We start from the raw sequence: 25,816 nt of genomic DNA, 5'->3' as shown, positions 1-25,816 counted from the left end.
ATAATTTTGGAAGCCCAGTTACCTAAAGAATACCTTAATCATTGTTTCTTGCACTTAAATTTTTAGGTGTTTGTGAAGCCAATTGAATCTATTCATAGAATATTCTTTAAGTATAATGTATTTTTTTTTTAATCCATACACTTGTATGTCACATCTTAAACTTTTAATTGGGTAACATTTTTCATAATGTTATTTATTTTTGTTCTTGGGTTTTCTTTCTATTTAAAGGAATGGACCTACCCTATGAGACGAGAGATGCAGGTAAGATAACCTTTTTGTTTATTCAGGCCAGTCCATACTATTATTATCATCAAATAACTGATTTCACAAAGGATTTAAGACCTGTTGGCTCATGATCTGTAGGTTCCTCATTGACTATTTAAAAAATCAACATATTTAAAGGTTAACATTAAAAAATGGGAAATGAATTGTTGCCTTTCTTCCTTATAGTAGAATCATGGTAATATATATATATATATACACACACACACATATACATACATATATGTATGTATATACATATAAATATATACATATAAATGTAAATATACATATATACTACCATGATTCTACTATATACATACATACATACATATATGTATATATATGTGCTGAGTCACTGTTTTTCCTAATCTGAAAAATTGGATACAATATTTATATTTCTGTTGAAAACAGTTTGCTTTCTGTGTTTGGCTAGTTTAGACAAGTCTATAAGATTTGACCATAAAGCAAATCACTCTTGAGTAATTGTTCCTCTTTGTGTCTGATTTCCAGACACAACTTCCATAATGAAGTCCTCCAGAAGACTGATTTGAATACTCCAAATGTGGAATAATAAAGTGATAGCTAACCTTCATAGCAGTTTGTTTTTCTTTTGCATTTCTTACTTACAGTCACTCTGCTAGCCCCAGAATCAAGCAGTGTCTCCTGTTCCTAGAAATACCTTGACTTTTAAAAATATGTTTCCTTTCTCTATTAGTGAAAATTCTCTTTTAAAAAATATCTTAGTACCTATGAGGCATTTACTTGGTGCTATGGGAAATGCAAAGGGGAGTAAAATGTAATTTGTGCCCACAAGAAACTGATAGGAGAAATCAGACCTATACAAAAATAATTATGATGTTTCATAAAACAGAACTACAGAATTATACTGTATTATTATCTAGGCTATGGTATAGGTCAACTAAAATCTTTCTATATTGAATTCACATAGAAAAATTTTAATCTAGCATTTGGAAAGTATTTAAATTGCTGAAACTGTCAATAGGCAAGCAGTTGATACTGGTCTTTTTTAAACTTTGCAAGAATACTTTTATTAACTGAAGGAAACAGTTCTAATCTTCTTGTATCTTGTGCTACTTTTGATTTGGCTGAATAAGGTTTTGTGTAATTCCAAAGGGGTAATTTTTCTTTATGTCTACTTTATTTCTAGACTAGAGCAGAGAATATAAGTAAAATAAGAGATGTTTTAATTAATCTAAAAGCCAGTCATACAATATGCTAATTTTATCCAAACTGCTTATAAAAAGCACTGTGGAAGTTCAAATATCTGACTTTTCAGAACTGTATTTAAACTTTAAATGTTTCATTTGATATATAAAGCAAATCTGCATTTCTCTTCCCGGTCTTTGCTCAGTGTGGCTAGGGAATATTCCCTAGATAGCAAGCTTTTTTTTTTTTTTTTTTTTTTTTAATTTTTTTTTTTTATGGTTTATTCATTTTTCAGAGACAGAGTGTGAGGGGGGAGGAGGAGACAGAGAGGGAGACACAGAATCTGAAGCAGTTTTCAGGCTCTGAGCTGTCAGCACAGAGCCCGACGCAGGGCTCGAACTCACGGACCGTGAGATCATGACCTGAGCCGAAGTCGGACGCTCAACCAACTGAGCCACCCAGGCGTCCCTAGATAGCAAGCTTTTTAATAAATTATTATAACAACTATGAAAACTCCACAAGTTCACTTATGTGGTACATGGTTTGTGTATATTTAAATTGTTGATGGTAAATCTCTCAATTTTTTTTTTTTTCTAGGAAATTTTACCTGGATTGTTTTTAGGCCCATATTCTTCTGCCATGAAAAGCAAGGTATGAATTTTAGATTAAGTTCGTCAAGAGACTTTATTAACCAGCTTTTTTGGAATAAATTTTTTAGTTGTAAGAGAGAAGGTCCACAAATATTGCATGTCACTCTGGAGTACCTGCCTCTTTCCAAATTTTACTGTACCAGTGATTCTCAAATATTTCATCATCAATCACAAATGAGCTTTTATAAATCAGTTTTTTCATGAATCCATGTGTTTGAAAGATTTACCAATTGATAATTGACCTTTATTTACCCTCTAAAAGATTAGGTATCTATCATTGCTAATCATATCTCTGAACAGTGAGATAGAATTAAAGCCCAAAATAAGTGTATTTAACATTTTAGTTAATCTTTCCTTATCAAGGGTAAATGCGTGTATATGTGCATGTGTATGCACGTGTTTTAATTGGTAAAATCTTATTTCTGTTTTTCCAAACTTTAGAGACCTGGATGCTCCAGGTTGTAAAGTATTATACCACATATATGTCTCTTGTCTCCTATATAGTCAAACTGAAATGGATTTCTTTAGTAAAAGGCGAAAGATTTATGCGATTTGAAGAGAAACCAGAGCATTGAAATGGATTTCTTTAGTTACACATTTAACATGGTAGATTCTTTCTTTTTTTTTTTTTAATTTTTATTTATTGATTTTTTTAGATTCATTTTAATATATGTAGCAATTTGCCACTTACTAGGGGATTCAGTCTTAGGAATTATGACAGTGCTACTAATTTGCTTTGAGTTATAATGTGAAACAGTGTATCACAAATGTTTTCCCTGATACCTTATTTTGAAGTCACTATTCTTGTGTATGATACCTACTCTACCTATGGTAAGTTTTGTAAAAAAAAATTTGTAGAATTTTTTTTTCTTTTTTCTTTTTGTTTCGTTTTGGAGAGAGAGTGTGAGAGTTGGGGAGAGAGAGAGAATCTCAAGCAGGCTCCACGCTCAGTGCACAGCCCAATGCAGGGCTCAATCCCATGACCTTGGGATCATGACCTGAGCTGAAATCAAAAGTAGGATGCTCAACCGACTTAGCCACCCAGGTGCCCGCAAAACTGTAGAATTTTTAAATCTAATGATTTAATTTAATGTATTTATGAATTTTGGGTGGCTGGGAGGTTTTGTTTTGTTTTGTTTTGTTTTTTAATGTTAGTTTATTTTTGCTAGAGATAAAGGATGAGCAGGGTAGGGGCAGAGAGAAAGGGAGACACAGAATCAGAAGCAGGCTCCAGGCTCCAGCTGTCAGCACAGAGTACAATGCAGGATGTCGAACCCACAAACCATGAGATCATGACCTGAGCTGAAGTTGGACGCTTAACCAACTGAGCCACCCAGTTGCCCTTTGATTGGGAGTTTTTTTAGAGTTAGAGTCATTTCTTTGAAACTGGAAGGCTTTTTGACTATTGAGGCATATATAAGAGTAAACCTAGTTTTGATGGTCTACAGCTGGGTTGGATAGGCACAGTGTTGCTTAAAAAAAAAAAAGTACTAAGGAAAGGATAGAGTAGTTAACTATAGACTTAACTGATTTACTTAAGACAAACAAAAGCCAAATAATGTAGTATTCACAAAATAGTATTCACAAAAATTGTTAGATTACTTTTTGTATTCCCACAGCATTTTATAAATATATCTATTATAGTATTTGTCACATTAAATTATTTGTTTATAGATTTCCTCAAAACCTCTTTACCATCGCCTTCACCATGGTCTAATTATTAGACTGAGGAAAAGTTTCTATGGCGAAATTTGATTATTTCTCATTCTGAATCACCATAGAACAGCTTGTCTTCCTTTTCATACCATCATCCTAAAAATATGTAACAACAACAAATAATAACAGATAAATCTTAGGGAATAAACTCCCTTTCTAATACTCGTTTAGTTAAGCTTATCTTTTATTACATTCAAATACAGTTTTAATAAAAGGGACAAATTGGGGCTCCTGGGTGGCTCAGTCAGTTAAGTCTGACTTCGGCTCAGGTCATGATCTCGCGGTTTGTGAGTTTGAGCCCTGAGCATCAGGTTCTGTGCTGACAGCTCGGAGCCTAGCGCCTGCTTCAAATTCTGTGTCTCCCTCTCTCTCTGCCCCTCTCCTGCTCATACTCTGTCTCTGTCTTTCAAAAATAAATAAATGTTAAAAAAATTTTTTTGAAAAGGGACAAATTTAGGCTCTTTGTCAGTAGTGAACTGTTTCTTTTTATACAATTTTTTCTGTAGTTTGTAGGTATGAGTAAGTCATAATTTGCTTTATATAAATGAAAATCCATTGGAAAGTAAAAGTATTCTGTATGCTATTACATTTGGGTCCTATTTTGTTAAGGTTTTGTGTTTTTTTTTGTTTTTTTTTTTTTTACTTAGTAATAGTTTAATGTGCCTTCAAGATTTGTGTTAAAGCAGATTTTTATCCATAGTTATATATATCTTCCTGTGATTTCTCACATTAATAAAGTATCTTTATATATCACAGATCAAGTATAAAGAATGGATATTGAATACATTTTGACAGTTTAGTAAATGTGAATATGGAACATTGATTAAATATTAATCCTACCAAGTGTTTACCTCCCTTCTTTTAACTCAGGGTACACTCAGGAAATACAAAGATAATTAAACTCTATCTAGTATATGCCAGACATCAGAACATTTGCTGCAAAAATTAACATTTTAAACTTTTGAAAGCCATATTTTCTTAGCTCAGGCTGCTGTAATAAAATACTATAGACCAATGGCTTAAACATCAGACATTTATTTCTTGTGGTTGAAGTGGCTGGGAAATCTGAAATCAGGTGCCAACATGGTTAGGTTTTGGTAAGGGCCCTCTTCCTAGCTTGCAGATGGCTGCATTCTTGCTGTATCTTTACATGGCAGAGAGACAAAGTCCTGATGGCTGTTCCTTTTTTCAGGGCACTAATTCCATCATGTGGGCTTTACCCACATGACCTCATCTAAATCTCTGATTACCTTCCAAAGGCCCTATCTCCTAATACCAACTTGGAAGTTAGGACTTCAACATACAGATTTTAGGGAGATACAAACATTCAGTCCATAACAAATATAAATTATTCTTTGACTTCTCTGATGGATTATTAGTATTATTGTTCTGGACTATTTAATGCAGAAAGTGGGAATTAAATATATGAGCGTAAGCTGAAAAGTTTCATAGAAAACTCAAAATTATGAATTCTGATTCCTTATGCCAGCATGATTTGTTAAATATATTTAACAAACATATAGTTGTTGAACAGTTAATATTTTCAAGGCACTGTTATACATACTTAATATGAATCTGTGAACAAAATCATAGTTCTCTTGGAATTTACATTCTATTAAAATAACACATATGTATTACGTCACATATAGTATATGTATATAACATCTTATATTAAATGTTAATATATTTAATATATTAAATTGCTTTAAATGTCACATTAAATTGCTTTAAATGTATAGCCAAAAGACACCACAGAATATAATATCATTTGGAGTTGCCAGTTAACTTGAGAAAAATTTTTAAACTGAAACTTTAGTCTGTGAACTGTATAAGTTAATTCTGGCTTGTATCAGAAAAAGTGTACTGAGAGAGGCAGGGAGATTTGGGCCCTGGTATTCCAATTAACTATGTCAGTGATGTTCAATAATTGTTTATGTCTTAGCAGTCCCTTCTAAAGAATAAAGTTTGTAGTCAGTATATGTAATTACCATTTACTGAACGCTTGCCATGTGCCCCAGGCACTGTGCCAAATTCCTTACATATATTATCTTATGTAATTCATCTAACCACTCAGTGGAAAGGTTAGTACCGAACCACAGAGCTCAGGTCATTAGCAGAGCTGGAAGATAGAGGTTGGGATTCTCATGACTACAAAGCCTTTAACCACTATATAGTATTGTTTACCAAATAAATGATCTTTAAGGTCTCAACAAGCCCTAAAATTATGGATGTAAAATAATCTTATTAGCCTTTTGAGCATATGTAGTATATATTAATCTTAAATCATTGAAATATTTTACCTATCACTTCAGGTAAATTATTGTAAAATTAGCTTTAATACCCTGTGCCTAAAGCTCAGATGTGGCTATGTAATTTTAATGTTCAGTCCTGTGTATTTCAAACACCTATGTTACAGCAAGGCGATGTTTTGTATTTTAAACTATTTCTCTCCCTTGTCCCTCTCTTTTTATAGCTACCTATTCTACAGAAATATGGAATAACCCATATAATATGCATAAGACAAAATATTGAAGCAAACTTTGTTAAACCAAACTTTCAACAATTATTTAGGTAAGAATTATGGTTATGATGTATTAAAATGTTATGGGTAGCAAACATGTATTTTTATTTCAAGTTGATTTTATTATAGCAGACTTCTGTACATATATGTTTTATAAGGATGCTCATATAGGTATATCATTTAAAAAATAAACTTCTTTAAATTCTTAAATAAGTAACTAAATCATATAATGCAGAATTTTAAAGATTCAAAAACATGTACAGTATACTGAAAAGTTTCCCTATCCTTATCCCTTAGATAGCCAGTTCCCCTCTAGAAGCATTCACTGTTACTCTTTGAGTATCCTTCCAGGATTATGTTGTATATACAAACAGTCCTACAGATAAACTTTTATTTTTTACACTGGCTTAAAGATTTTTTTTTTTAATTTACTTTTAGAGATTGCTTCATATTATTACTTAGAGAGCTGCACTGATTTTTTAAAGTTTCATAGTAATCCATTGAATAGCTATACTAAAATTTATTCAGTCTGTCTCCTGTTGTTGGGTATTTAGATTGTTTCCAGTCTGCTAATATAGCAGGTATTCCCATGCATTTCATTTAATTCATGTGTGAATATATCAGTTGGATAAAGTGTAGAAGTGGAATTATTGCATCAAAGAATATGAGCATTTAAAATTTTAATTGATGTTGCAAATTGCCCCCCAATGAGTTGTATCAGTTTACATTCCCACTATGAAGTGAATGAGAAGAGACTATTTCCTTGGTATCTCTAAGACAAATTGTAAAACAGTTGTAATTTTTCCCAATTTTCTAGAGTAAAAATGATGTCTCACGTAGTTCTAATTTGCCTTTCTCGTTTATCTTCTAATGAGTGTGGTTGAGCATCTAATGGTTTTTAGTTTTATTTTAACTTTATTTTAAAAATAAGTCTATATATTACAGTGATATAAAAAAGGGTGCAAAAAAGGTGTGTAAATAAAGTATGTCTCTTTTCTCCTCTAAACCCAAGCTCCAGCTTCTCTCTTGGGAGGCAGCTACTATTAACTCAAATATTCTAGAGATACTGTGTATCTATATAAAAACATATTGTTGTAATTCTCTGATTGATTGATTGATTGTAAAAATGAAAGCAACCTGATTTTCCATCAATACAGGACATTCTGAAATATATTGTGTAGGGGTGCCTGGGTGGCTCAGTCAGTTGAGCGTCCAGCTTTGGCTCAGGTCATGATCTTGCACTCTGTGAGTTTGAGCCCCACATCCAGCTCTGTGCTGACAGCTCAGAGCCTGAAGCCTTCTTCATATTCTAGGTCCCTCTCACTCTCTGCCCCTCCCCCACTTGTGTGTACGCTCTCTCAAAAATAAACATTAAAAAATTAAAAAATATATAGTGTGTGTGAATGTACAATAGAATCCTATAACCATGAAAAAGAATGAAATATTTCTGTGTTGATATGGAATAATCATTAAGATTTATTAAAAAAGCAAGGTGTACAACCAAGTGTATATATACTCTCAATGTGTTTAAAAATACATACATTAGACATAGGTTCTTGTATATGCATGGAAAATTTCTAGACTAACACACCAGAAATTTGACAGTGGTTGCTTCTGAGAAGAGAAATTTAGAGTCTGGTAGAAGGGCCTACTTTTTTATTGCAAATATTTTTATATTGTTAGAATTTTTTACCATGTGTACATATTTTTCAGTTAATAAAAACTTTTTAAAATTTTATAAATTTTTTAAATTTATAAAAATTTTAATGTTCATTTGTGTGTGTGTGTACGTGTGTGAGAGAGAGAGAGAGAGACAGCATGAGTTGGGGAGGGGCAAGAGAGGGAGACACAGATTCTGAAGCAGGCTCCAGGCTCCAAGCTGTCAGCACAGAGCCCGAAGCCGGGCTTGAACTCATGAGCAGCAAGATCATGACCTAAGCCGAAGTCAGATGCTTAGCTGACTGAGCCACTCAGGTGCCCCTAAAAACTTATTTTAACAAAGAGATGTTCTATTCTAAAATAAAATAGATTGAATTTTTTTTTCTAATTGTGAAAGAAATCCTTCTTCTTTATAGATACTATGGAAAATACAGAATGACACTAAGAAAAATGTAAAATCATCCACAATTCCACAACCCAGAGAAAACACTTTAGTTAACATTTTGGCATGTTCCTTGTAAATCTTACTCTATCATACATATGTGTATTATGCTTACACACATATAGACTTAACATATATTAAAGAAAATTACAGTGTGATATTTTAAAATGCCATCCTATACATTTCTAATTTGTGTTTTTGTTTTTAGTACCAAAATGTCCTGTGTGCAGCTATTTTATCCTAATGGAAGAATTCTTTCTCCTTAGATTTAGAATATTGGCTTATAGATTGATAGTTCTGCTAATAGTTTTTGACACTCAAAATGGTGTGTAATAAAACATGTTAGATTGATGCTGAATTAACTTTTTTTTCTATGAAGCTGTGTTTTATGTAACAGTTCAGTCTACAAAATCACTTGAGGAGACAGCCATTGTCAGAATCCTTTTGGTTTTTACATTGGATTATCCTTGGATACTGAGTTTTGGGTTCTCTGTGATAAGCCCTGAATTTACTGAAGTTGTTAACCACCTAAATGATTGCTAAAGAACTGTAATTTTTAAGGCAATATTGACTTTAAAAATTAATTTTGTATCTTAATTACTATAGATGTATTAATAAGCAAGTAGTCTTGGGTAGGTTAGAAATGGAAGTTTTTCACAAAATAAAATAAGCCTAGCATATGAGTAATATCTTATTTTCAGTGTTTTCCAAAGTGTAAAATTGTAGGACAGGTGGTCTCCTGGTTGATTTTTTTTTTTTTTTTTTTGCTCTACTGAAGGTTAGTTCAAGCAATGGATATTTGACTCCCATCATTCTGGCTCCATCAGACTTCTATTTTGATTACCTTCCTCTCTTTGAGACTTTGGGCTTACTCTGAATCGTCCTATATAGGGTTGTGAGGAGTGGTCACAGGGCCACTCAGAGAAGAATCTTCTAGTCCATGGGGAAGTTAGTAGAAATAGAAGAATAACAATAAGGAATACAGACACTTTTTGTCTTTATATTCTAGGTCCACTCTGATATAGAGGAAAGTTTCTTCCTTCTTGGGATTTTACAGTTTTAACCAGATAGATTTTTTATACTATAAAATATCAGAGAAATATTAACTTGTTATTTAAGGCTGAAGCATTTAAAAATGCTATGTATGTATTTAAGCAATATAAAATCTATGACCCAGTTCTTGGGCATATGACACTTTGAAAGTTGTTTTGCATTATTTTCTTGGTTGCCAAGAAATTTTGTAAATTTTTTTATACATAGAATTTTATCTGAATGTGTGCTTATCACAAAATATTCTATTTTCAGATATTTAGTCTTGGATATTGCAGATAATCCAGTTGAAAATATAATACGTTATTTTCCCATGGTAGGTATAAAATATTTTAATATTTAGAATTTGTGATTTGACCTCTTAATTGTGGTTCTAAAACTTAATAATAATGAAACTAATTCTTTCCCATGCTACTTTTACTTTGTTATGACTGAAAATTGTGGGATTATATTTAAAGAAAATTTATTATTAAAACCATTTTATGATCGCTAAATATCTGAGAAATCACACCTTGAATTTATTAAATTCAAATTAAATTTTAGCTCCTGTATAATTTTAAAAAATTGTAATAGTCACATTTGTAGTATTTTGGAAATTCTTGAATTAAGGTGATTTGTATTCATATAAATTAGCTGGAATTTTTTTCAATAATTTTTATTCTGTGTATTTTATGCTTATATTACTCCAGATGTTTTATTAAAACACATGTCTTTTGCCTTCAGACTAAAGAATTTATTGATGGAAGCTTACAGACTGGAGGTAAATAGTAATTTCTTTATGTAGCCAGTGTTTATTTTCAGGAGATTATGTGTTATAGTTAATTTTTTAGTTACCATTTGTCTTAAATGAAGGGTATGGAAGTTGGAATTGTATGTAATAGACTATTCCCAAATTTGTTTTTTCCCAACTCCTTGTTTCATTTGGATAGGCTTTCTTAAGTAACCCTATACAACCATTTTTGAATTCTGGGTCAGCTTTAAATGTCTTTAATTTCAAAGTCTACAGGTAATATAAATTGTAAAACTTGAAAGTTAATAAGTATCTAAATGGTATGTATAAAACATAAAACGTTTAAGAAAGGATTTATCTTACTATGGTATAGTACATGGTTTCAATATATTTTAGTTGCTGAATTAGATAGATAGATAGATATATTTTGTCAGAGTAATTATTTCTTGTTTTTCAGGAAAAGTTCTTGTCCATGGAAATGCAGGGATCTCCAGGAGGTATGAAGTTAGAGATTATATTTTTTTTCCTAGCATTTAATTAATGAGTTGTGTTTTCTATTTTTTTCTAAAATTTTTTCCCCCTCTTCAGTGCTGCCTTTGTTATTGCATACATTATGGAAACATTTGGAATGAAGTACAGGTAAGAAAGCACTCTGAAACCTAGCCAATTTAAATTCTCATTAAAATGAAGCTTAATGGAAACAGTTTGGGAGTTTGAAGTTGATATTCTCTTCATTTTGTCATCTAGTCATGTTTGATTAGGCAGGTTCTTATATTCCATGCTTAGTCGTTTAACCTTTGTAGCTTGTCTACCTTGTGTAGATATACTTTAGGCTAATATTTTAGGGTTTTAGGGAACTAGTGCTAAATGTTATTTTAAGAAGCCATGATAGTTACAGTTGGAAATAACCCTTGGAAAAGTAATTATTTACTACTAGAGAATTGTTCAGTCTGAGTTTAAAAACTTAGACACACACACACACACAAACTCGTACACACAGATGTTTATTGCTTCCCTTGTTTAAAAGGCTAATCTAGGGGCATCTGGGTGGCTCAGTTGGTTAAGCCTCCGACTTCGTCTCAGGTCATGATCTCACAGTCCATGAGTTCGAGCCCTGTGTCGGGCTCTGTGCTGACAGCTCAGAGCCTGTAGCCTGCTTCAGATTCTGTGTGTCCCTCTCTCTCTGCCTCTCCCCCACTCATACTCTGTTTCTCTTTCTCTCTCTCTCTCTCAAAAATAAATAAACGTTAAAAAAATTATAAAAGGCTAATTTATTACGTTTTCCTTTAACAATAGTTGGGTGAAAAATTACCTAGGCACTGTTTCATCTTCTGTTCATAATTCAGTGTAGTCTTTCTTATCCAGAATCAACTTTTCCAAGCATACTACCTAGATAAAAGAGAGAGAGTGCCCCAGAACAAAAGAAAAAACTGGTCAATGTACAGTGTTTCCTGTTCTTAGTGTGTCTTGTACATGTTAGAAATCTTGTAATCATTGACACCTCCTTGTCATTCACTCCTTACCTCCTAAACTGACCCTTTACCAACCTGTTTTATGTCCTAAAATATACCTTGAATCTGTCACTTTATCTTTCTCTTCATCATCATTTAATCTTCAATCCAAGCTCCAATCATGTCTTTCCTGGACTCTTCCAATGGTAGCCTTCTTAGTGGTTTTATGTATCCTTTTGTTTCTCCAGTCCGTTTTTTTCTGCACTACAGTAGGAGTGAACTTTTCAAAAGATAAATCTGGTCATATAATCACCGTACCCCCAAAAAGCTCTCAAAGGTTTCTGATCCTTAATAATTTTTAACATGGCCAGTGAAACTTTGTGTGATATGCCTGTATCAACTTATCCATCATTGTATCATGTTCTCTGTTAGTCTCTTCATTTGAGCTGTATTCAGCCTTGGATCCACATGACTAATAAATACTAGACATTCAAATGCTTGTTTAATTTGTTTGGTATCCTTTGTGTTTAAATTTCTTAAAAGTGTCAGTTCCTAGGGATACCTGGGTGGCTCAGTTGGTCGAGTGTTCCACTCTTGATTTTGGCTCAGTCATGATCTCAGGGTTGTGAGTTCGAAGCCCACATTGGGCTCTGCACTGGGCATGGAGCCTACTTAAGATTCTCTTTTTTCCTCTTCCTCTGCCTCTCCCCCCACCTGCTCGCACACTCTCACTCTGTCTCTCTAAAGTGTCAATTCTTAATATTATTTGAATACAAATCCTTCATTTATTTAATTGAAAAAGATAAATGCTGGCTAGACGTTATGTTTTATATATTCTCTTTATTATTTGGTGTCTTGTCAGTAATAATAATGGTGAAAATAGCTTCCATACATTGGGTCTGTGGAAGGTACTATTCTAGGCTCTTTTATCTCATTTAAGCCTTACAACAACACAAGGGAGTAGATATAGTTCTCCTTGTTTAAACAATGGTAATATTTTGAGCACGTACTGTGTGATAGATGCTCTACAAAGGTGCTTTACACTTATATCTTCCATCTTCACAGTAGCCTATCAAGATAGGAATTATTATAATCCCTAATTTACAGATGAGAAAAATAAAGTTTAGAAAGTTGAGCAGCTTCCCTTAGAACACAAGCTGGTAAATAAGCGGGATTGTGATATTTCATCTGACCATGCTGTCGATTTTTCCTCTACATCTCCACCTCTCTGTAGTAAAAGCTGTATATGATTTCCTATTTTAGGTAAATTTTTGGGATAAGTTCTTATTTTAGGTAAATTATGAAAAAAGTGAGATTATTCATGAAATAATAACATCACCTTAGTTTTCTTTTTTTGTTTTCAGAGATGCATTTGCTTATGTTCAAGAAAGAAGATTTTGTATTAATCCTAATGCTGGATTTGTCCATCAACTTCAGGTAACTTTTCTCTTCTTCCTCTTTAAGGTATCAGAAAATAGGATAATTCATTTTCTTACGTCCATGTAGATTAAATGTAGAATTTACTTTAAATACCTAAAAAATGCCATAATCTAATTATTTATTTAATTTTATTATTATTTTTTAACTTTTTAAATTTATTTTAAATATAATCTCTACACCTAACATGGGGCTTGAATTCAGGACCCCGAGATCAAGAGTTGCATGCTCCTCTAACTGACCCAACCAGGCACCCCCTAATTTGATTTTTTATTCAAGTTTACATTTCCAGTTAAAAGTTTTTTCTTTTTCTTTTCTTTTTTTTTTTTTTTTTTTAATTTATTTATTTTAAGAGAAAGCGAGGGAAAGAGAAAATCCCAAGCAGAGTCCACAGTGTCAGTGCAGAGCCCAATACTGGGCTCAAACTCACAAACCATGAGACCATGACCTGAGCCAAAGTCGGATGCTTAACCAACTGAGCCACCCAGGCGCCACTCAAAAGTATTTTCTTAAAAGCTGCTATTACTGTGAAAAAAGGGTTAAAAGCACATTGTTAAATGTAAGATAAAATAATTGTTAGAAATTTCATTTTTTTCCCTCTATTTTGATTGTACACAGAGACAAGAGTTTTGATTCTAAATATACTATGTATAGAAGCTTTTATATTTTATTTTCTATTTTATAGGCCTTATTTTTTCCATGTTTCAAATTTTGTTGGTGCCTAGAAGATGAACTAAAAAGACAGTGAGATAAACCTGTGAGGTATCTGATTAAACTAGTTTATTTAATTTTTTCCAAAAAGGAAATTATGGATTAAAGGATGTCTTCTTACTCATTCCATCCAGTTATGCAGGAGTAAATAAGTTTCTTTGCCTTTTAACCCTGTTGTGTAAAAACGTTGTCTTTTTAAATTGATGTTTTTATTTAAAAAAGTAATATATATACTTATGGTATTATATATACTTATGGTTAAAATTCAACAATATATATACAACTGTACCAGCATTTTTATATGTATATATACATATATGTATATATGCATCATAACTTTATATTATTAATTTCTTATACATAAACCTTTAGATTGTTTCTAGTCTTTCATGATTATGAACAATATTGGGAAAAGTATCCTGGTAGGTACATCTTTGTTTACATGTGTGAATATGCCTGTAAGATATATACATATATAGAGAGAGGAATTGTTGGGTCAGAGGCATTTGAAATTTGATGTTATCACGTAGTCTTTTAAAAGGCTTAAATAATGTAAGTCACCAGGAAACTAGAAGTACCTTTTTCCCAATATCACATTCAGTACCAATAGCCAAAAATATTTTATCAGATTTTTCTGATCATTGTCATCATGGTGGTAAAAGTGGCAACTCCAGTGGTTTGCCCATCTTTCTATCAGATTATTGATATTTTTTTCATTGGTTTATAAGAGCTCTTTATATATTAAGGAACCTATTTTTAGCCAACTGAGTTGAAATGCTATTTTTATTATATACTGAACTCTTATCTATATTTGGGCCTATTTCTGGACTTTGTGTTCTATTCCATTGCTCTGCTTACTGCTGCAATTGTATCAAACAATTTTAAATACTATGATATTATATAAGTCAGTTATGGTATAGCTCAAGATTCCCTCATTAATGTTCTTTCTAGAATTTTCCTGGCAAGGTTTTAACATTGTGTGTGTGAACTTTACTGAAAAGAGCTCTATATTTTTTATTTTATAACTATGTTTACAGTTCAGAAAGAATTGATACCTTACATTTTTAGTCTTTGTCTCTAAGAATATATTCCATTTATTCAAATCAATTTTTATGTCCTCTAGTGTTTTAAAGTTTTCTTTTTGGGGGCACCTGGGTGGTTCAGTCGGTTAAGCATCCGACTTCAGCTCATGTCATGATCTCGCTGTTTGTGAGTTTGAGCCCTGCATCGGCCTCTGTGCTGACAGCTTCGAGCCTGGAGCCTGCTTTGGATTCTGTGTTTCCCTCTGTCTCTGCCCCTCCTCTGCTCGCACTCAGTCTCTGTCTCTCAAAAATAAACATTTAAAAAAAATTTTTTTTAATCTCTCTTTTTGTAGAATATATGTATTTCTTATGAAATTTACAGTATCCTATATTCAACACAGTTTACTCAGCAGAATAGCCAGAATCTTATTACAGGTTATCCCTCCACTTAAAATAAAAGCCACAGGCCTTATTTACAATGACTTTTATAGCCTTACACTTGCAGTCCTTTACCTTTCAGTTCTAATCTCCTACTATCTCATTTGCTTACTATGTATGTTCCAGTCACATTGACCTTCTCACAATTCCTTGAAAATACTATGCATGTTCTCATCTCAAGGCACTTGCCCTTATTCCCCCCACCTAGAATGCTTTCCCCCAAACATCTGCATGGCTTGTTCCCTTAATTTTCCTTTGACTGCATTATTGCAATAGCATTCTAATGGGTATTAGGAATACTTGCTTCTGCCCTTACCTCCTAAATCCCTACATTCAAAAGAAATATTAGTTTGGACAAAAGTGGTAGCAAGGGAAGAGGTGAGAAGAGATCACATTGTGGATTTGACAGTATAGCTGACAGGATTTGCTGATGGATTGGATGTGAAGAGAGAAGATTAAGATGAATCTAAGCCTTTATGGAAGATATGAAAGAAACTGCATGAGAAGATTTAAGGGGAATAAAATCAAGTTCGGTTTTGGTTACATTAAGGTTGAGAGGGCTGTTAGGCAGTAGGCAGTTATACACATCAAAGTCCAGACTTCAGGGGAAAGAACGATGTATCTAATTAGTATTATATAGATGCCAATGAAAGCCCTGAGACTGGGTGAGATCACTACGGGAATGTAGATAGAGAAGAAGTTCCAAAACAACCCTGATGCACTCCAACATGTAGAGGGTGGGGAGATGAGGAATTAGCAGAAAAGATCGAAAAGAATGGCCAATGGGATAGGAAAAAAATCAGGGTGGCTTGTTTGAGAAGTCAAGTGAAGGAAGTGTTTGAAGAAGCAGGGAATGATCCTACAAAGGCTGATAATAGGTCAAATAAGATAAGGGCTGAGAATTAACATTAGGTTAGGAACATGAGGTTATTGGTGTCCTTGACAAACAGAAGGCAAAGGATAAGCCTAATTGCTCAGCATTCAGGGAAAAATGGGAAGAGAGGAATGTGAACAGCAAGAATAGATAATTGCAGGAATTATGCTTTGAAGGGGAAAACAGAAATGACAGCTGGAGGGGAAATTAGGGTTATTAGGGGGGATTTTGTTTGTTTTCTAAAGTCTAGCATATTTGCTGTCTGGGCAATTCCAGGAGAACAGAGGAAATTGATATTATGCCAGAAATGGATAGTATGGTCTATTCTCTTTGTTGAGTTTATTATATTTATTATTAACCCATTGACTTTGAGAGTTGATATGTCATCTCTTTCATTACTACATTTCTTCCTTGAGTCCTTTTATCTCTTCTTTGTATTCATTTCAGAAATGTCATATTCTCATTGAGTTCATGGAGAATTAATCATGTTCATTTGCTTCATGCAGTGATTTTCGTTTTGTTTTTTTTTTAATGTTTTATTTATTTTTGAGAGAGACAGAGCGTGAGTGGGGAAGGGGCAGAGAGAGAGGAAGACACAGAATCTGAAGCCATCTCCAGGCCCTGAGCTGTCAGCACAGAGCCCGACATGGGACTCAAACCCACAAACAGTGAGATCATGACCTGAGCCAAAGCCAGACACTTAACTGATTGAGCCACCTAGGTGCCCCCATGGAGTGATTTTCATGCTGTGTTCTTCATATGACTTTTGGTTTATAATGTTGCTTTTTTTCCCCTTGTGACATCTTTATGTTAAAAAACCTACAATTGGGGCGCCTGGGTGGCGCAGTCGGTTGAGCGTCCGACTTCAGCCAGGTCACGATCTCACGGTCCGTGAGTTCGAGCCCCGCGTCGGGCTCTGGGCTGATGGCTCAGAGCCTGGAGCCTGTTTCCGATTCTGTGTCTCCCTCTCTCTCTGCCCCTCCCCCGTTCATGCTCTGTCTCTCTCTGTCCCAAAAATAAATAAAAAGCGTTGGAAAAAAAAATTAAAAAAAAAAAAAAAAAAACCTACAATAGTTCCTTTTTGATTATAGGTCATCTTTGAATTAGAAGTATTCTTCTTAGATCAGCTATTTGCCCAACAGTGAAGTTGTGGGAGAGGAACCTGGGTAGTGGTTGGGAAAGACAGATAGCTTAAATTTTCCCAGTTGTCTTAGAAGACTTTCTTACCAACACTTTTCTCTGGTGGTATGACTACTCAATGGAGTAGGAAGCAGAGCCCCCCCCACCCCATGTCACAGGTTTTTCTCATTTAGATTGATGAACACCTCATGCATGTTAGAATCACCCAGAGGAAGCTAAGCTAAACCAATTAAGTGAGAATCACTGGGGGTGAGACTTAATATTTAAGTTTTTTTTTTTTTATTTTTGAGAGAGAGACAGACAGAGAGACAGAGCACAAGCAGGGGAGGAGCAGAGAGAGAAGGAGACACTGAATCTGAAACAGGCTCCTGGCTCCGAGGTGTCAACACAGAGCCTGATGCAGGACTTGAACTCATGAATCCTGAGATAATGACCTGAGCTGAAGTTGAATGCTTACCCAACTGAGGCACCCAGATGCCCCTATATATGTATTTGAAGCCTCTCCGGTGATCTTTAGGTATAGCCAGTCTTGGAGAATTAGTGGTTAAGGTTTTATTTTTAACTAAGATCAGATACTTGGCTTCATACTTCACCTTACTATCATATAGCCTGTTTCTTGCAAAAATATCATGTGTGGGCATTCACATTTTCCCTGATATGCCCTACCTCATCCCACAGCCCACTCATATTTCCTGATCAGCATACTATTTAAAGGCTTATTAGTTTTATCTTAGGCACACCATCTTTCTTTGGAGAACTCTGAAGTGTACCCATTCTGCCTGATTTTTGCAGTCAGGCATCTTGTGTTCTAGCTTGTCTGGTTCCATTTTTTTTTTTTTTTTTAATTTACTGTGGAATATAATACACATATAGAAAATGCATAAAATGTAAATACACATTCATGTAACCACCATTAGGTCAAGAAACTGAACCTATGCTAGGATCTCAAAAGCCCTGTGATGCCCCTTCCCAATCACAGACACTCTTTCTCCTTTTATAAAGGTAACCACTATTCTGACTTATTTGGTAATTATTTCTTTAGTTTTCATTCTTCTCATATTTACGGTTGTTTCCTAGTTTCATCAAATGAGGTGTTCTCTATTATCAGAAGAGAGGGATAGAAATGCCTTTATTCTTCCATGTTTGGAGGTAGAGGACTATTCATTTTAAGGGATCAGAAAATCAAATACATATTTGAATCCATTAAATGCCTTATATTCATCTCATTTTTAAAGGGGTGCCTGGGTGACTAAGTCAGTTGAGCATCTGACTTCAGCTGAAGTCATAATCTCACAGTTCATGAGTTAGAGCCCATGTTGGGGAGAAAGGAGTAATAAGTTACATTAAAAAAATAATAAAATATTCTACAAAAACATTTTATCTTTATTGAACTTTATTTCATTTTATTCTTAGTCATTTTATGAGATTGCTTGTTTGGGTTTGTGGTGTGTGTGTGTGTGTGTGTGTGTGTGTGTGTGTGTTTTAACAGAGGAGCTTAGACACCATGTAATTAACACCACAAAGGCTTGTGTTTTAACAGAGGAAGTCACAGATCATATAGCTAATGCCCCAGTGGCAGAGAACATACACCAGCAGTTCAACGTATGATACCCTAGTGCAAGCAATTAGCTTGACTTGATTTATAGTTTCATCAGTAAATGCAAAATTATGAGGTCAGAATTTTAAACCTGTATTTCTCTTACAACAATTATGGCACCAGATTTTTCAGTATCAATAAGAATACCAGTAATGAACATGGTAACCACTGTTTTGGGTACCCAAGAATTTAAATGTATATTCAAGTTAATTAAATCTTTTTTAGGAATATGAAGCCATCTACCTAGCAAAATTAACCATACAGATGATGTCACCACTCCAGATAGAAAGGTCATTATCCGTTCATTCTGGACCCACAGGTAAGGATGTTTTTTCATTTTGGAGAAGGTTGGGGAGAGAGATGATGGTATGAAAGGTAGAAAGCATCTTTTGCTCTTTATTGGTTATACTGAACAATTTAAATTGTTTAGAAAACTTGGGGTAGACTATTGAATTAAAACAAGATAATTGTAAATTTTAATTTTATACTGAATACATGTGTATTATATTGAGCTTCTACTGTGTAAACACCACTGTACTTGGTTAATAGAATAGGCTAGTTAGAAGATCACATTTCTGCTTCGTTTTAGTTTAAGTCTTTAAGTGGTGTAACTGCTGTAAAGATTAAAATAAGAGGGATCTGGAGAAGGGGCTTTAAGTACACTCCATGATCTTACTAAAAATAAAAGATGGTTAAATAAGTGAAAGCATGTTTCAAGTTAAATAGGGTGACTAATGTGAGCCACCCCAGTTTTTCTCTTGTCATCAATATTTCAGTCCCTTCTCCCTTTCTTCCCTTTTTCAGAGTATTCTCTCCTTTTTTTTCAAAGTTAATGATCCAAGCTTGCTGTCAAAATCTTTTATCTTTCTTCTCCAAGACCTTTGTTACCCTTGTTTGTATCCTTTCCTTTTTACTCAGTCTCAGTCTATTTCAGGTTCATATTGGCCTCCTATCCAAACTCTAACTTGGTTTATTCTGTACATTCTTGCCAGATTTATTTTCATAGAAGATAGTTCATAAAAGATAGTTCTAATGTATTTTTCCTGTACAAAAGCCTTCATTGGTTTTATTCCTACAGAAGAAAACATAGAGTGTCATAGTAAGTAAAGGCACTTCTGACCTTGGTGTCTCTCAGAGTTCCTCTTTATATATGCATTCCAGAAAACTGAACTCATGGTTTCATTTGTGTCTTCTTTTCTCCACGTAGAGTGTATCACATTGTCTCTCTACCTTTAAAAACTTAGTTCACACGTTACTCAAGAGAAAGGATGATTAACTTAATCTTCCTCCAATCCCTAGTTCTTTGGAATTCCTATACTCTAGAGCTTTATTTGTACCTTCTCACTTGCTGCTTGCATTAGTTGTTGATGTTTCTTACCTCTTTTAGATCCAAGTTCAGCACTTCATCTGAAACTCAGCTAGACCAGCTGTATTTAGCTTTATGGCTAGCATATTTTCTTTATCCCATTGCCTTGATATTCTATCATTATTTTATTGATCTTATAGTGAGACATTAGTTTCATGTTAGAATCCAACCTCTGATACAACATTATTACCATGATTTAGCCCAACCTTTTGGGCATAACTTTAAGCTTGTGCCATTATTAGGCAGATAACACAGTAGACCCTTTACCATTTTAATTGTTCCCCTAAGTTTTCCTCCATGGAGACTCAAATTTCTTGACTATAACTATTGGCCATATAGGGGTAACTTTGATTCTATGTGGAAAATTTCTGTACTAGCAGACTTTGATGTAAAGAGTAGGTAAAATAAAATCTGCTCTGTGACATCCCGTCCTTTCTCTTAGTTTTAGACTTCTTGGTAATCAAACCACAGCTTCACTGGAAAAATATTTTCAGCAGTGTCTATGAAAGCAAAAAGATAATCATATCTCAAAAATAAGATTGCAAAAATACAAAATTAATCTCTTAAATTTTATGTTCGAAGTCACAGGTTTATGGTGCCTAAAAAACAAACTTGGCAACCAAACATTTAGGTACCATTATCTCTTTAAAAATTCTGTTTTCAAGATATTTTAAAAACTAATGACTGTGGGGCACCTAGGTGCCTCAGTCAGTTAAGCATTTGCCTTCCACTCAGGTCATGATCTCACACAAGAGATTGTGAGTTCGAGCCCCACATCGGGCTCTCTGCTCTCAGTGCAGATCTTCTGTCCGCCACCCCCGCCCCCAAAATAAATAAGTAAATAAATAAGTATTAATGATTGTTATTTGTAATATCTAAGACATAGTTAATTCTCAAGAGGGGAAATATATCCTGTCATGAAGATATAAAATTGTTTGGGTAACAGAAGAATTTACTAACATTTACTAAAAATTCAGTTATGGAATTCTAGTGAATATCCCTACATTTATGAAAATGAAATTTTTACTGGATCTAACATTGTAGCAATTGGACTTATTTAAGTTCCCATTATATGTTATATTCATGCAATAATTTTTAGGCAGTTTGAAGAGAACACATGAAGAAGAAGATGATTTTGGAAACATGCAAGTGGCAACTGCACAAAATGGCTGACTCGAGAGCAAGATTACAGAGGATGTGAATTTCTATTTGGGAAGGAGAAAATACTAGAGACAATAATAATGTAAAATGGTAAAAATACAAGTAGTTTTTTTTTTTTTCAATTATATGTTGCTTCCAGACGTGTTTCTCTGCAACTTGTTGAGCAACATTTTAAGAAGATGTTGGACTTCTGCAATAGATGGCACTGATGGTTTTACTCCTTTTTTCTTTTCTTTTTCCTTTCTTTCTTTTTTTCTTTCTTTCTTTTTTTTTTACACTTTACAGTTTTATTATAAACCAAGAATTTTGGACTTGCAAAGAGGTATTATTGCAATAATGCACTTTTCATACTTGAAATTTATTTGTATGATATAAAGTTATTACTTTAAACAAAATGCAAGTTAGGGGGGATTTGTTTATAAAATCTGGGTAATTTATAACGAGAATTTCCTAAAGTTTGCTAAAAATTCATTTTGTGTTCTATATATTACATTTTAAAAATAATTTTACAGTTCACTTTTATGATGGAACCTCTTATGGAAACATTAGCAAATGCAGAAATCTGCCACATACCTGTTTTAGTATAATTCAGTAGCTTCATTACCCTTTTATTTTTTTAAACTTCTTTATCCCTTATTAATAGTCTTTGAATCATGACATTAGCCAACTTTTCTTACTTTAACATGATCCAAGTATTGCTTCTATTTCTATTATCTTCGTAATTTGTTTATTCTAAAGAAAAAAAGTATAATGAACAGAGGAAGATGTTTTGCTTGGTGATACCAGATGCTAAAAAACAAGGAGTTTTAGACTTTTGAGTGACTTTCCTTTTTTCCTTAACAGCCAAATGTTGTGTTTGTTCTTTTTAGAGTTGCCTACCCCATTTTTTCTCTGTCCAAAATAGTTCGAAATAGAATATAATAACCAATGTAGCACTATTTTTTTTCTAAATGAAGCCCAAAAGAGAAAAGTGCCTTGCATTATTAAAAAATTAAAAATAAAAAAATAAATCTTCACGACCTCTAAATTAGTATGTATAACGGTGAAAAGTTTTTAACGTTCTTTTGTAATTTCTTTTTCTTTTTAACCACAAATTAGTTAAAACAGAGTCTGCGGCTTAAAGAAACCTCAGTAAGTTATTAATGTGAAATATTTACTCCTTCATTTTATGTTGTCTTAATGAGTCTGTGAGGTTGTTCTGGCTCAGATAGCAGCTTTTCTTGAAGATGCATTTATTGGGGAAAGTGGTTTGTGGGAAACCTCATTGTATTTAAAATTAGTGTTTTAATTCTTTACATTGAGTTAATCCAAATTTCCCCCATAATTTGCATTAACAAAGTCACTTTATGGATCCTTAATTCTCCATATTTTTATTTATACATATAAAGATTGTTCTAAGAAAAACATTTTTGCTATTTTAAGTATGCCATGAGGGAGGAGAGGAGTGTTTTTAACTTTTTATAGTTGATTTAGGGTAGCACAAACAAAACTCCTTTATATCTCATTTTTCAGTCCTCTCTTGAGGTGCTTTACTGATGGGAATGATTTCCATACATTCCCTTGGTACCATCAGGTACTATGCAAGGTAACCCATTACACCAAGTTACTTGTTTTGCTTTCCTCCCTACAATGTAATATAATACAGTAAAAAAGCTTTTTATCCAGCATAGCAGGAGAGTGGAAATGAATTAAAATTGTTTTATTAACTAAGAGTTAATTCCTATTGACCGAGGTGGTATTCTTCTGATTCCTTTCTCTTCCCCTATTTTACCACCCTGAGAAGAGCCTATGATTAATCCCACTGTGGTCTTGTATTCTGTTGTGTGATTAGGTCATGGTGTGGTAGTCCAGTAGAGTCAAGATTTGCATTGTGTTCAGAAATTCCACTTGGCAAAATGCCAGATAACACAGCTTTCCTGTATATAGATCACTATATAGGTCAGCAAAAACCTCTCTTGCAACCTAATAATCTGTGATGCTTCTTCATTCAGCAGAAACTCTGCTTAAAAGAATCTTTGTAATACTACATTTAGGTTTTAAAATGAGGGAGTTAAGATCTTTAAAATTAGTTTCTTAAATACACATATCCTCTCTAGTCTGGCCAAAAATACAGATTTGGTCATTTATTAATTTAAAGCTGGTAATTTTCCACTTTTTCTAACCACTGTAATTTTTATGTTGTCACTGAAGTGCCTGCCCAGCACTGTATATTAAAGACTGTCTCTTGAACACTAGGAAAAGGGACTATCATCTTCTTGAGTACAGTACTAATGGGGACAAAACATGAAGTTTATTTTTCTTTCATGTAAGAACACCCCAAGTTTGTTTTACCTAAATTCAACTAGTTCTGGTAGCTCTTCTAGTCTTTCTTCTGTTTGGTTCCATTTCTGTTAATTCTTTTATTTCTACAGATGTTTTGTGATAGTTACCTATAATACATTTAACCAATCATGACTTTTTTTCTAGACTATTTGAATAATGTATGAGTGATGTAGCACCTAATTTTAGACATTAAATATGTTATCTGGGCAAGGATTTAAACTGAAATTGCAGGAAAACTGCTTTACTGTCCACGTTAAAAGTATGAAACAAGTATTGAAAATATTCAAACTGGAATGGCAGTATTCTTACCCTCTAATTTTAATTAGTTCATGTTAATTTCTTATCTATTATGTGTTTAAAGAGCAGTTACCTTTATTTGTATCTACTCTATGGTGGAAATGTTAAACCATGATAGCTTCTGGCTTCTGATACCAACTCTCAACCACTTAACTTTTACAGCAGAATATTTGTTTTGGGGGGAGGGGGATTTTGTGCTTCATATGAGTTTAGAAGTAATGTCAAAATGTTAAGCATGTCCTTTTTAAGAAAATATAAGGTTTCTAATTGTCTAATTACCATGGTAATTCAAGTGAATTAGAAGTATTTAACTGCAATCTTGAATTATAAAGTTGGGATGCATATATATATATATATACACACACACACACACACACACACACACATATATATCAGGATCTCAACTTGATGTAAAGTAAATGAGCAGTTACCTGGCGGATTTTTTTTTTTTTTTATAACTGGTTTAATCCATAATTCCATAACAAACTTAGCTTCACTTCAGTATTTACTTTATCTTTGTCCATCCAAACATGCTCCAATATGGAAATGATAGGAAATAACTAAGATTACTAAAAGATTTTATTTTATTTTTAGAAAGATAAGTTTCTAGGATCTTTGAATGCTGGATTTTTTTGTCTTACCCATCCATGGCAGCTAAAAAAAAAAAAAATCAAAATATTCAGGTTTACATGTTAGCTCTCTCATAGGGAGTTGCCATACCTCACAGTTCAAAGTGTATTCTATAGATCAGTAACATTATACTGACATGTAATTGCAATTTACTATGCAGCAAAAATGATTCAAGAAGAAAAATAACCTACAGTGTCTATTTACCTTTGTATAGGGAATTGCTTAAGTTACTCTGCTTTTAACATTTGTACTTGGATAAAATGCTTATGTATGTATAGGAATGTCACAGTGCAAGATGCTGCTAGCCCAGGCACAAAGTATTAAAATTATTTTGTGAAGATTGGTGGTTGTATTAAAACTGTTGTGCCATTATACCTCAAAAAGATTGAAACGTTCATTTATACTGCTTATGCCTCAGAACTTCTTTAGATTGTTGTCTTCTAGGTAAAAGTAACCTGCTTTTACTACCTCAGATTAATAAGGATGAACAAACATTGGATGTTAAGCATTTAAGAGTATCTTCCAAAAATATTGTATGGTCACACACACACAAATCCAGGCAAGGCCTGAATTTTAGCTCAAGAATATTTCTTAAGTATTAGTTGAACAAACTTGGAGTTGGAAGTAAATTCATGTCTGAAGGAAAGAGTATAAATCATCCACAGAGCAGCTTCTAGCCTGTTAAAAACAACACTACTTGTGTTCACAGTACCATATTCCCCATCAGCCTACATACTACTTACTCTTCATCAAATCTAAGATGCTATCACTACACTATTCTTTTAGATACCACTAAAAGGCAAAATATTGTTGAATAAACTGTGGCAAGCCATTGATCAGAAAACACATCCTGATTTCCAAAATGTTAGCATAAAAAATGTGCATCTTAGAGTCAAGGAAATGTAAAAATACAAAATATATGAGGCATGATAAAAATCACAACTGTCACTTCACCCTATCTTTTCAAAGCAAATAATGCTTTAAAATGTGAATATATAGTTTATATATTATGAAACATTTTATGCAATTTTCTCAAATTTACTCACAATATGAGTTAGAAAATTTTAAACATACTCTGGCTAACTTTTAAAAAAAAATTTTTTTTTTTTATTTTTGAGAGACCGAGTGCAAGCGGGGGAGGGGCAGAGAGAGACACACACAGATCTGAAGC

The 25,816-nt window shown here is 33.4% G+C and overlaps 1 protein-coding gene across 2 annotated transcripts in view; it reads left to right on the top strand.

Moving 5' to 3' along the window:
• Positions 1-25,028, top strand: part of STYX (serine/threonine/tyrosine interacting protein) — a 37,654-nt gene extending 12,626 nt beyond the window's left edge. Inside the window, exons 2-11 of one of the 2 annotated variants that reach the window (XM_025919604.2) lie at positions 229-261; positions 2,029-2,082; positions 6,271-6,368; positions 9,725-9,785; positions 10,193-10,229; positions 10,657-10,696; positions 10,788-10,838; positions 13,015-13,087; positions 19,095-19,188; positions 21,335-25,028. In XM_025919604.2, the coding sequence (XP_025775389.1) occupies positions 229-261; positions 2,029-2,082; positions 6,271-6,368; positions 9,725-9,785; positions 10,193-10,229; positions 10,657-10,696; positions 10,788-10,838; positions 13,015-13,087; positions 19,095-19,188; positions 21,335-21,408 (615 nt within the window). In that variant the 3' untranslated portion in view covers positions 21,409-25,028. The remainder of the gene's footprint in view (positions 1-228; positions 262-2,028; positions 2,083-6,270; positions 6,369-9,724; positions 9,786-10,192; positions 10,230-10,656; positions 10,697-10,787; positions 10,839-13,014; positions 13,088-19,094; positions 19,189-21,334) is intronic. The other variant, XM_086709743.1, reaches the window with a different exon arrangement.
• The last annotated feature ends 788 nt before the right edge of the window (positions 25,029-25,816 follow it).

The sequence above is a fragment of the Puma concolor genome, chromosome B3, assembly GCF_028749965.1.
Source record: "Puma concolor isolate L17-30 chromosome B3, mPumCon1.1.hap2, whole genome shotgun sequence".
Lineage (NCBI taxonomy): Eukaryota > Metazoa > Chordata > Mammalia > Carnivora > Felidae > Puma > Puma concolor.
The sequence above is the reverse complement of the archived record's forward strand: the minus strand, read 5'-3'. Positions and strand labels throughout refer to the sequence as shown.